Raw genomic sequence first — 13,875 nt, 5'->3', positions numbered from 1 at the left:
CTTTCGATCAGGGCCATTTGGGTGATTTCTGTTATAATTATGATTTAAAAAGGTGCCAAACAACTATGTGATAATAAATGGCTTCATCCTTAAATATAAGACCATTTTCTTTTGCATGATCAGTTCATATTTTCAAAATCAATGGCAAAATGTCACAATTTCTGACAGGGCATGCAAACTTATGAGCACAACTGTATATCACCACTTTCTCCCAATTTCTCTATTGTCTCAACTCTCCTTTGTAAGTGGTAGGCTTTATCTCAACAAGTATTTCTTTCATCCTTTTCATACCAAGCCTGAACGCAAATAACTTGATCATGCCATGAATAATATGCAGTCATTTCTTCTTCAATAAATTGTACCTGAAAGGGGAGCGAATAATGAATACTGTAAATGTGTAACTCTGGCTCAGTATGAAGCAGTAATCTTGCACAGGATTGTCACCGGGGTGAACCAATCTCACTGTTTCCCAGAGAGGATGGACAGTACATCGGGCAAGGTTGTTGACATTCTGGATAGAAAAACTCAGAGATAAACTCTAATGCTCAGTTAAATGGACAGGCTGTTCACTGGAAGAACTCAATGATCCTTTTATTTGCTTCCAAAAAGCATAGTTAATACCAAACTGTGTCATAATACATTCTTCACCCAAGCATAAAAGTGCTAAATTGTTTTGACTAAGCCAACATGTTGATGACCTTAAATAATAGCAAGAATACCAATCATATAATAAACATGCTACTGGCAAGCCAACAAATGTTAGCCAACACTAACAAGCTGTTACTATTAGATGTATTGTCAATGCGCTGGCACCACTCCTGCACAATGGCATTATGCAGTATGTTCAATTTCTTGGCTCCTTTCATCAGGCACATACACTGATAGACCCCAGGGTGGCTTTAGCCCCTGTCATTTTCCCCTCACACTCCACAAGTGCCCTCTTGGCAGGAAGGCATGTGCACAGGAAGGGCTTGTGCACATGCCCTTTGACCCTCCACTCCACTGCGCTCCACGTTGTGGTTCCACTTTCCGCATTCCACTGATGCATGTCACTCACTCCAACGGGCATGGGTCATCTGTCTGGGAGCTTCTCTTTTCCAGTTTGGGCACACGGCCCTCATTCATTCAAGCCCAGAACGGAGGGACTTCGTAATTATTAAGTCAACACTTGGTTTGCAAGCGTTGGCATAAACACAACAATCATAAAATGACTGAATGTGATATAATATTCCTTGCATTCTATGTCTTTGTCCCCTTTTCAACCATATTAAAGGACTTGGACCCTGGCCACTCCATTCTCACCTTCTTCCACTAAGGGTTTTATGAAGGAGTGAGGATGCAAGAAATTAAGGAAAGATTTAATTGAAATATGGACATTATTATACTGTAACAGGATGCCCAGTTGTCCTTCTAGGGAATTACTGGGTTTTCAGAATTTGATTCCAGACCAACTATTAAAAACACTTGAATCTGCCAAGGTATTTCTCTTTTCTGTCTTCTCTGTGCCTCTACCTCTCTCTTTCTGTTCCTCCTCTCTCTCCCCATGGTCTCAGTGGGGTTGAGAGTGTGTAATTCCAGTCCCTCCTGGTTTTATATAATCTACTGTAACCCATTTTTAAATGAGTCCACAAGTCTTGACCTGCTTTTTGTGTGTGGGTGTGCTTATGTGCATGTGTGGATGCGTGCAGGTTGGTGTGCACTGTTGGAGAGGATGAATGGGCCTTCCAGATGGTGGTGTTTGGGCATTGCAGTTTGGGGGGAAATTATTATAAATAATAGATACCATTAAATATTGATTGTGTGACCAGTAGAATGTGTAACACCAATGATATTTACACCAATTAGTCATTTACTGAAACAGATGAAATTGAATCTCAAAAGGAGTTAAGAAGATAAGATTAATCACATTTCCAACAATGTTATTTCCCGTCATTTAAATTGGTTAACAACAACTGTCACTTTAATCAAATGAAACCAAATAATCCTCAAATGATGATTTACAAATATATTTGTCTTTAATTTCAACTGCATCCCAGCAATAACATTTAATAATTGGAGGGAAGGCTTGGGATACTTCGATATTTACCATCAAGGTGGTCAAACTCTAATACCATAACATTGAAGGACACATTAAACTACAAAAAATATGTATTTTATTGATCTACAAAATACTTTTGTTCATTTTCTAGCTTTGAAAATAATTACATATGTATATATCTCAAAATCCCCTAGTTGTGTCACTTCAACTCCACACATTACTATAGGTAAAGCCAATTACACAAGTACTTTAAAGAATGCATAAACATTGTGTTGTAAAAAGAAATCCATTAACTTGCCACTTGAACTAAGGTAACATTAGGAATTATTTTACAATTATCATCATTTGGATAATTTAACAATTGGATAATTAAACTAATCTGTAGCATGTAATAAAGCATTCATACATGGCAAAATAGATATTTAAACAGATACTTAAAACAGCATGGCTCCAAAGAAATTTGAAAAAAAAAGACTTACATATGTGTTCCTGAGAATCCACTAAATGTAGCTAGTTTGATTATTGGTAGAGCAAACTGTTTGGTTCTGAATGTTGGTTTGGTAAGAAGACAAATTCACAGGCTAAAAGACTAACAACGATGTATTGTTGCCTGGACTCAATTTGTCTCAGAATACCTCTTTCTAGCTGACATTTCTTTCACTTATTTGCGAAGGTTGTCATTTCCAGAATTTCTGACTAGAGCACAGCATCCAGCAGCCCACTTTACTGCTATGCGTTAATGTGTCATTATCATCAACACAGATATCTTTACAGAAATTCATGAGTCAGAATGAAATATTATTTGTGATAAAGGACTTTCAGTGAAATATGTTATAAAAAAAAGTTAAATCAATGTAAACAACAAACATGATCCTTTTTGTTTACATTGTCAGCCTTTATCCTTCTCTATATAAAATAAATGCATTCAGGTGAAAAGCTGGCGGTGGGGGAAAATGTTCATAAATACTCATTTTTTGGGGCGGGTGAAATGTTTTCAATGCTACAGGGACTTACATGAATTCATGCCTGGAAAATAACATCACCACAGACTCTGAACCCCTAACCCTAAAATGAAAATGGTTCATCTACAGAAGGTGCATGTACATGACACAGTAAAATGGCAAGCTAGAATTACTACAACAACAGAAGAGACAAGGGCAAATGCCACCATAATTCAAGAACGACCCTGAAGCCACATAACGTTGGTAGTCAGTTGGTATTTCTCTACTCTGACTGAGAGAATGTCTCTAAAATGAATCACATTTTACTCTACACAAGTCAAATGTAACAGATGTCGACATTACCGTTAAATGCTTTACTTACAAGACAATTTCAAATGTAATAAAGTTGGCTGGATATGAACTTGGAAAATGTAGTTTCCCGCTTGGGCCTTGGGCCACCACTACAACCTCATCGCCAAAACATAAGCAACTATGAGCCTGACTTATGCTGTACACTACATCTATCTGGTTCACAGTTCACGTTCCTTGACCTAAAGCATCCAGAGGGATGTAGATGTGTGGGTGTTGGGTGTTTGCAGTGGTGTCTGTGTTGGGGTTGGCCCAGATGAAACTCGATAAAGAAGAAGACATTTTGTTTTATTTCCTTCTCAGCATCACTGAGACATTCTTGGTTGACTGGTGGGGAGCAAAGGCGAGGGGCAAAGGTTAGGGGATGACCTGGCCTCAGTGATATAATGTGAGCCAAATTAAAAAGAGTGCCCAGCTTTTGCTGATGTCCCTGAACCGTTTGCTCATTGAGAACATCATTAAATCTCCCAGAGCAGCTCGGCATTCCCTCAGGATTTGCGTTGGCGCCGTTCAACTTCTTAGGACTCACCAGTTCTGATCATGTCACTTAGGTCACTCATTTGGCCCAATCTAACGTTCAGTCGAACGGTACGCCTGTCTGTCTGCTTTATATAACAAGCCAGGGCCACGTGACTCAGGCTGTAGGAGTGATCTTCGTCTGTGAACTAGTGGCTTACCTAATGAACCACCCACATATTGTAAACAGCTCATTCAAAAGAGTGACACAAACAAATCTGCCCACATCACCTCCATCCACGCTGACCTCCATTGGCTTTCCGTCACTCAAGGAATTTACTTGATATTTCTCCTCATCTACAAAGCCATAAATGGCATTTAACTTGCCTACCTGTCTGGACCACTCTCCCTTGTGACCATGTGGTCAAGTCTTGCCAAACTGCTCCAGGGACCCGACTGCATGACGCCTTGAAAGTTGTCATCACTGCTCAGATTGTTTGGGCATTAACTCCCACTACCTAGCTGTCGGGTGACGTGTCACAAGAATGTCGTGGTGCAGGATGACGCTGTGTTGTTTGGTGCATTTGACAAAGAAAATTGAAACTTGCATTCAAAGAAGTCGTTTCATCTTTGTTGGGCCTGATGTACACAGGTTTGGGGTATTTCTGGTCCACCCAGAGCTACAGTAAGAAGAGCTAGCATGTTTGTTTTTGGTGTAGTCCAGTCAGTAAAACAAGTAAGCATTGGCTAGTGAAAATATATGTAACTTCCTTCATACAATATGCATGTTAATAGAACAATATCCATCATTTCATCTATCAAATGGTGAAGCTGACACATTTCATTGTTTCTTGAAACATATGTCCAGTAACACGATTTGATATTAAAATATAATTCCAGAGAGGATGGGTCTTTCAGAAGTGTGGATAGGGAGAGGTGCATCACTCTGTGAAAGATATGGTGCAACAATTTAAGAATAACCTTTCTCAACATAAAATTGATTTGGGGATCTCATCTATGGCAGATAGCCAATATTGTACGGCTGTGATATTTGGGCCCTCAGACGGCACTGCATGAAAAACAGACACGATTCTGTAGTGGAAATATTGCATGGGTTCAGGATCATTTCCGAAAACCATTGTCTTTGAACACAGTACGTCGCTGCATCCACCATGCAAAGAAAAAAACATAAATATATAAGATCCAGAACCGCGACCGCCATCTCAGGGCCCGAGCTAATTTAAAGGGATACAGGTGCTGGTCATAAAATTAGAATATCATCAAAAAGTTGATTTATTTCAGGAATTCCATTCAAAAAGTGAAACTTGTATATTATATTCATTCATTACACACAGACTGATATATTTCAAATGTTTATTTATTTTAATTGTGATGATTATAACTGACAACTAATGAAAATCCCAAATTCAGTATCTCCGAAAATTTGAATATTACTTAAGACCATTACAAAAAAATTAGTTTTAGAAATGTTGGCCAACTGAAAGGTATGAACATGAAAAGTATGAGCATGTACAGCACTCAATACTTAGTTGGGGCTCCTTTTGCCTGAATTACTGCAGCAATGCGGCGTGGCATGGAGTCGATCAGTCTGTGGCACTGCTCAGGTGTTATGAGAGCCCAGGTTGCTCTGATAGTGGCCTTCAGCTCTTCTGCATTGTTGGGTCTGGCGTATCACATCTTCCTCTTAATACAATAACCCATAGATTTTCTATAGGGTTAAGGTCAGGCGAGTTTGCTGGCCAATTAAGAACAGGGATACACCATTGTCCTTAAACCAGGTACTGGTAGCTTTGGCACTGTGTGCAGGTGCACACATTCCAAAAAGTACAGTAGATCTGTTGATTGCATGACACACAGAGAACCTAAACATTTGTGTTTTTTAATCAACAATATTGTATCTTTTGAGTGCTTTAATGCATGATTGTAATTACAGATAAATATATCAGGGGCTTTTTTTGTAAATAAATAAATAATACATGGTCCTTAAACCAGGTACTGGTAGCTTTGGCACTGTGTACAGGTGCCAAGTCCTGTTGGAAAATGAAATCTGCATCTCCATAAAGTTGGTCAGCAGCAGGAGGCATGAAGTGCTCTACAACTTCCTGGTAGATGACTGCGTTGACCTTGGACCTCAGAAAACACAGTGGACCAACACCAGCAGATGACATGGCACCCCAAACCATCACTGACTGTGTAAACTTTACACTGGACTTCAAGCAACGTGGATTCTGTGCCTCTCCTCTCTTCCTCCAGACTCTGGGACATTGATTTCCAAAAGAAATGCAAAATGTACTTTCATCAGAGAACATAACTCAGCAGCAGTCCAGTCCTTTTTGTCCTTAGACCAGGCGAGACACTTCTGACACTGTGTCTTGTTCAAGAGTGGCTTGACACAAGGAATGCGACAGCTGAAACCCATGTCTTGCATACGTCTGTGCGTGGTGGTTCTTGAAGCACTGACTCCAGCTGCAGTCCACTCTTTGTGAATCTCCCACACATTTTTGAATGGGTTTTGTTTCACAAGCCGGTTATCCCTATTGCTTGTACACTTTTTTCTACCACATCTTTTCCTTCCCTTCGCCTCTCTATTAATGTTTTTGGACACAGAGCTCTGTGAACAGCCATCCTCTTTAGCTATGACCTTTTGTGTCTTGTCCTCCTTGTGCAAGGTGTCAATGGTTGTCTTTTGGACAGCTGTGAAGTCAGCAGTCTTCCCCATGATTGTGTAGCCTACAGAACTAGACTGAGAGACCATTTAAAGGCCTTTGCAGTTGTTTTGAGGTAATTAGCTGAATAGAGTTTGGCACCAGGTGTCTTCAATATTGAACATTTTCACAATATTCAAATTTTCTGAGATACTGAATTTGGGGTTTTCATTAGTTGTCAGTTATAATCATCAAAATTAAAAGAAATAAACACTTGAAATATATCAGTCTGTGCGGATTGAATGTATATATTATACAAGTTTCACTTTTTGAATGGAAAAGCTGCATTGCAAGCGGACAACTACTCTAAAACACTCCAAACTAAATGGTGTTGTTTACCTCAAAGAACATGTTGTAAACCTTGAAATAAAGTTAACATTTTCATGATATAACGCTCATTTCCTCTCTCACTTCCTGTGTTTACTGGTCAGTTTAATTCACAATTGTATCAATCCACGCATTCTTTTGGGAAGAGTAAGTGTATACATCACAGTAAACAAACGTTTTTCGGGGGTTGGAGCCTTACTTGTTCTAACCATAATCCACATATGATGAATTGACCAAAGAGAAGTTTGGACAGCAGCGATGGTGAGCCTGTTAATCCATAACCCTTGCCCAGTATATCCGGAGGCAATGTGTACTTTGTGTATTATAACAAAGCAATCGAAAGTATTACTTACAATCTGTCTTGTCTCCATGGGTTGAACAGGGTAACTTGATGGAATTGCATTTGCCTTTAATCCTCTTCTAAGTGAACGTGGGACATGATATTCTGCAGAAAAATGTCTCTCGCAAACTTTGTATGTCTCATTGTCAAAGTTGCTCCATTGATTCTCCCACAATACGACTCAGGAGAGGCAGAGGTATTGTCCCAATTGCAGAGCGGGTCAAATATAATTTCAACAGTGTTATCTTTCTCACTCAAAACTTTTTTGGAAATGTAAGAAAAAGGTGCAGTGGTCTCTTAATTTTTTCCAAAGCTGTAGTTCAATATAGACAAGGTTAGAAATAATGATTTTTAATTGAAATAATAATTGTTTCCTTCAACATTTGCTTTCGTCAAAGAATCCTCCATTTGCAGAGATATGGCTTTTTCTTTAAGCCAGCATTCTGGAGTTGCCTCTTCACTGGTGACACTGAAACTGGTGTTTTGACGTGCTGTACTCTGCCTGCTGTTACCTACCTGGCTACCTGCCAAACTTTTTTTAATTTACTCTATCTAAACTAATTGGTCAAAATTTTATTTTAAGAGTTTTACCAACGCAATATTTTTATCTGTTGACCTCTTACCCAACTTTACTACACCGGGACTCTTTTTGGACATAATTAACGGAACTACTCACCCCTGAACACCCGAGGCTAAGTATCATTAAAATGCCTTATCACTGTAATTGTTGTAGCAACAACACGGAGGAGAACTATTGTCTTCAGTTAAAAATAGCAGAGTTAGAGGCTCGGCTTCTGACGCAAATGTTAGGCAAGGATTGTGTTAGTGTAGAAAAAGAAAAAACTGCATCAATGCCACCAGGAAGAAACTATAGTGTTGTTAGCCCCCCGGCACAGCTCCTGCAGCCGGGCAAGAACTTTCTCTTGGTCACTGGAAAGAAATGCCAGTTAAACCTGAATCGTTGCTAAATCCAACTGAGACTTTCAACAGGTTTTCCCCACTGGAGTCGGAGTCAAGGCCCGAGCTGTCTTCAGAGGGGAATGATCGGCAGGCGTTTTCTACCGGTGGCCTTGAAAAACTGAAAACTTTAGTCATTGGCGATTCCATTACCCGCAGTATTAGACTAAAGAATCAGCCGGCGATTGTACACTGTTTAATGGGGGGCAGAGCCACCGACGTAGCCGCAAATCTGGGGTTGGTGCTAGCGAAGTCTAAAACTGGCAAGTATAGAGAGTACAGAGATATTGTTATTCATGTTTGCACCAACGACGTTAGTATGAAACAGTCAGAGGTTACGAAGCAGAACATAGCATCAGCGTGTAAACTAGCTAGAAAGATGTGTCGGCATCGAGTAATTGTCTCTGGCCCCCTCCCAGCTAGGGGTGGTGACGAGCTCTACAGCAGACTTGCGCACCTCAATCGCTGGCTGAAAACGTTCTGCCCGTCGCAGGAGGTAGAGTTTGTAGATAACTGAGTTTCTTTTTGGGACTCTCCCAGAAATAGGGCCAGGCCTGATTTGCTGAGGAGCGACGGACTCCATCCTAGCTGGAGAGATGCTCTTCTTTTATCTAGGAACATTGATAGGAGTCTCACTCCTATTGCCTTAACATGAGATAGGGTGCAGGTCAGGCTGCAGGCTGTAAGCCAGCCTGCTAGCATAATGGAATCTGTCGACAGCATAGCCAGAGTTGTTAGTACAGCTTTACCTATTGCCACTGTGACTCGTTCCAGGCTGAGAACAGTTAAACAAGGTAGTGCTAACAAAAACAACCTTATTAAGATAAAGCCTTCCTCCACCTCGGTCACAAATAAAAATAAAAATGACTGTATCACCTCGCATCTCAAAATGGGACTCCTAAATGTTAGATCCCTTGCTCCAAAGGCAGTTGCAGTAAATGAATTAATCTCTGATCATAATCTAGATGTTACTGGTTTATGTGAAACGAGGCTAAAGCCTGATGAATTAATTGCCTTAAATGAGGCCTCCTCCTGGTTATATTAGTTATACATCCCGAAAATGAGGGGGTGTTGCTAATATTTATGACAGTAAATATAAATTTACTCTCAAACATATCAATGAGTTTCATTCTTTTGAAGTTTTACTAATGAAAGTTAACCAGGCCGATAAATCGTTTTACATAGATACTATTTATAGGCCCCCCCAGGCCATACACAATGTTCCTCAATGAGTTTCCAAAATTCTTGTCTAACCTTGTAGTCACTGCAGATAGTATTCACATTTTTGGCGATTTCAATATGGAAAAATCCAATGATCCTCTTCAAAAAGCCTTTGAAGCCATAATTGACTAAATGGGTTTTATCCAACATGTCTCAGGTCCAACACATTGCCACAATCACACCTTAGATTTAGTCCTGTCAAGAGAAATAGATATTGTAGATCTAATAATTTCCCTCCAAAATCCTGGATTATCAGTACACTGTTAAAATAAGAAATCCACTTGCTCCGCAAACAATGAGTTTCAAAAGCCGTACTATAAATTCTCGGACTACAAATAAATTACTTGATATTCTTACAAGTTCGCTCATTAACGACAGTGTAAATAAATCTGTAAACAAACAAATCAAGGATCTAAACTCAATGAAATACATTAGACACAGTTGCACCACTAAAAACAAAAGAAATACGTAACAAGAATCATGACCCCTGGTACACAGACAATACTAGAGCATTTAAGCAAGCCTCCAGAAAATTGGAGCGAAAGTGGCGCTACACCAAGTTGGAAGTATTCAGACTAGCCTGGATAGACAGTACATTACAATACCAAAAATGACTCACGTCTGCTCAAAACCAAAAACAATCAAAACTTTCTCTTCGATACAGTTGCAAAGTAAACAAGAAAGCAAGGCTCAACAAGTGAAGTGGGTCTTCACTTTAGTTGTAATGAATACATGAACTATTTTAATGAAAAGATCATCACCATTAGAAAACAAATAACTGACTTCTCTAAATACTAAATATTAAATACTTATAGTCACCAAAATCTCAGTTGTCCTAAAAATTTCCTTGACCTCCCTGACCAGGTGTCAATGGGGACACTTGAATTGACACATTCACTACATTTGTAATGAGTTCTAAACCCACAAAGTCAGCTAGACCCGATTCCAACAAAATTACTTAAGGAGCTATTTCCTGTGCTAGGTCAGCCAATGTTGAACATAATAAATTGCTCCCTTTCCTCCGGTTATAAACCAAACTCACTAAAAATAGCAAAAATTAAGCCTCTTCTAAAAAAAATCTAATCTGGATCCCGACATATTAAACAATTATAGGGCAATATCGAACCTCCCGTTCCTCTCCAAAATCTTAGAAAAATGTGTTTCCCAACAACTGAATTCATTCCTGAAGACAAATAACATTTATGAAATACTCCAGTCTGGTTTCAGATCACATCATAGTACTGAGATTGCACTCGTGAAGGTAACAAATTACCTTCTAATGTCCTCGGACAAAGGTTCTGCATCCGTCCTGTTGCTTCTTGATCTTAGTGCTGCTTTTGACACTATTGATCACTCCCTTCTCTTAGAGAGACTGGAAACCCATATTGGGCTACGTGGACATGTTCTAGCCTGGTTTAAATCTTATTTATCTGGAAGATATCAGTTTGTTAGTGTGGAAGTCAAAGGTATGCTTTGGTGTTCCTCAAGGCTCGGTTCTGGGCCCATTATTGTTCACACTAAATATGCTCCCTCTGGGCGACGTAATCCGAAATCACAATGTAAACTTTCACTGTTACGCTGATGACACACAGAAGCCCCTAAATTAGCTACTTTGGAAGCATGCGTTTCAGATATTAGGAAGTGGATGACAGATAATTTCTTGCTCTTAAATTCAAGGAAAACAGAAATGCTCGTTTTGGGACCCAAGAAACCAAGAGCGTTGTTAGCAGATCTCACTGTGAACCTCCACGGCTGCATGTTCGTATCCCAAAAAACTGTAAAAAACCTTAGCGTTACCCTTGACCCTGACCTCTCCTTTGAAGAGCATATAAAATATGTCTCAAGAGTTGCTTATTTTCATCTTCGAAACATTGCAAAAATTTGAAACATTCTATCAAAAACTGATGCAGAAAAATGTATCTATGCTTTCGTTACTTCTAGACTAGATTACTGCAATGCTCCTCTCTGGTTATCCAGACAAATTAATAAATAAACTTCAATTAGTGCTGCACACGGCTACTAGAATCCTAACTAGAACAAAACAAATTGAACACATTACTCCTGTCCTAGCGTCCTTACACTGGCTGCCTGTTAGGGTTAGGGTTGATTTTTAGGTTTTACTCTTAACCTATAAATCAATACATGGACTTGCTCCTACTTACCTTGCTGAAATGATCCAGCCATACATACCTACACATAACCTACGATCGCAAGATGCAGGCCTTTTAATTGTACCTAGAATTTCTAAACAAACAGCTGGCGGCAGTGCCTTTTCTCATAGAGCTCCACTACTGTGGAATGATCTGCCAATTAAGGCTAGAAATGCAAACTCAGTGCAAACTTTCAAGTGTCTACTAAAACCTAATCACTACAGCATGGTTTATAATTAGGTGCAGCCTGGCCCGGGGGCGTGAAGGTGACCAGTAGGCTTGACACTGTCCACCCTTGCTGTCTTGCCAGATGGACTCTCGTCACCACTGGGATGCCCTCCCTCCAATGCCTTTCGGGGGAAGAGTCACTGGCTTGTTGTTGTCTCTCTGTTGCGCACTTGTGCAATTGGGCTGTACGCTGCTGGCAATACTCGGCCCTCATTCAGGGGGGTTGCTGTTGGTGGGTGTCCCTTTGGTTGATGTCTGGCAATGTGGGTGGATTGATTTCCTGCCTGTTGGGCCCTGTCCGGGGCCTCCCCCGGTTAGGGCCACAGTGTTGCCGGACCCCCCCCGTCTCAGTTCCAAGGTGTTACGCTGCTATATTATTGTGTTGGGGGATATGAGGAATGCACTTTCTAACTTTTCTCAGTCTCCTCCAGTTTTACATTTTAGGAGGAGATGAGGTCCTGGTCCACACCTGCGGAGTACCTGGTTTGGGGGCCCGTTGCTGCCCCTGTCCTTGTTCACCTGGTCATACTTTTGACCTAGTTTAAAATCAAATAGACTCTGGATTTAGCCCAGAGAAATTTATAAATGTGTCCAATTGGACTCTTAATATCTCACCCGGCACAGCCAGAAGAGGACTGGTCACCCCTCTGAGCCTGGGTCTTCTCTAGGTTTCTTCCTAAAATTCGGCTTTCTTAGGGAGTTTTTCCTAGCCACTGAAATCCAACACTACTGTTGTTTGCTCCTCCTGCTCTGTAAAGCACTTTGTGACAACTGCTGTTGTAAAAAGGTCTTTATAATAAATTTGATTGATTGATATTCTGGTTATAGCCAGTTTGCGCTGTTCTGTGAAGGGAGTAGTACAAAGCATATGATATCATCAGTTTCTTGCCATTTTCTAATATTGAATAACATTAATTTTTTTAGCCTTTTCCAGCTACAATACAATATTCATTTACAACACTTACAGTGTCTACACTGTATTTCTAATCAATTTGATGTTATTTTATGGACAAAAACATTGCTTGTCTTTCGAAAACACAGACATTTTTAAGTGACCCTAAACTTTTTAACGGTAGTGTGTGAGACAGAGAAAGACAGAGTGAGAGAGACTGAATAGTAAAGAAGTATATAAATCCACATACTGCAAAGTGACAACTATCAGAAACACCAATGGACCTACATAATGCTTTGTCTCACATACACACGTGTCTGCACAGGACTAACCTTTCATGGGAGTTAAGAGTGTACATTGGAACTGCTGTGCATGCCAGTGAGTGTTTGTGTGCAGGTATGTAAGTTACACTTCCTTATGTGTGTGATTTAATTCCAGGCAGGAGTGAGTGAGCATGCAGGCAGAGTAAACAGTGCCATCTGCGAGTAGGTGGAATCGGAAGCATTGCACCAGGCCTCTGGCAGACAAGGGGGAGACATATCACACTGAAGCCCAAAATGGGGCTAGATGGGCTGACCTGGAACAGGTCCCATAGGCACTCTGACTGGAGGTGGGAAAAATCTCTGTGATGAATGGAGCCACAGTGTGGAATGTCCTACTGGGACATGGTTGTTTTACTATTTCACCAAATAATTACTGTCCAAATGCAAATTAGTAAATCCCAATCTATGTAATCACATGACGTAGAACCAACAGTTTTTTGTTTGCAATCTGCTGACAAACCGCGCCATTAAAAGGTTTTGGTTAACACTTGTTATAAATGCACTCAGAGCTTTTAAGTGTACCATATTAACTCTTAGCATTTAAATAACCTATGTACATAATCTCAAAGAGAAAACTCATGCCCACACATCGAGCAGTTAACCAGTTACAAAACAGTGAATTAACCAATTAACTAATAGTTGGGTAGAGGCGGTTAGAGGCAGTCTCAGTACTCACACTGCCCAGGTTGACCTCTCTTTTGCCACCTCTGGAGAACTGGCTGGTAAGATGGTAGATCATGTTTCGCCCCCGCTTCCTTGCCTCGTTGAAGTGAGAGCTGCCACTCTTTCTGCTCCGCCTCTTGTCTTCTGAAACTGTCAAACACACAGTCATCTCCATGGAGATTTATTTTTAGTTTTTAACAAACCCAGATTCGGCCCGCCAGGATAAAGTTATTGTTTTCAAAAC

The 13,875-nt window shown here is 40.3% G+C and overlaps 1 protein-coding gene across 1 annotated transcript in view; it reads right to left on the bottom strand.

The window, feature by feature from the left end:
• kcnh4b (potassium voltage-gated channel, subfamily H (eag-related), member 4b) overlaps positions 1-13,875 on the bottom strand; it is a 65,586-nt gene that overhangs the window by 30,710 nt on the left and 21,001 nt on the right. The window contains exon 4 of the mRNA XM_013131950.4: positions 13,645-13,781. Coding sequence (XP_012987404.4) covers positions 13,645-13,781 — 137 coding nt within the window. The remainder of the gene's footprint in view (positions 1-13,644; positions 13,782-13,875) is intronic.

Source organism: Esox lucius, chromosome 5 (assembly GCF_011004845.1).
Source record: "Esox lucius isolate fEsoLuc1 chromosome 5, fEsoLuc1.pri, whole genome shotgun sequence".
NCBI classification, from domain to species: domain Eukaryota; kingdom Metazoa; phylum Chordata; class Actinopteri; order Esociformes; family Esocidae; genus Esox; species Esox lucius.
The sequence above is the reverse complement of the archived record's forward strand: the minus strand, read 5'-3'. Positions and strand labels throughout refer to the sequence as shown.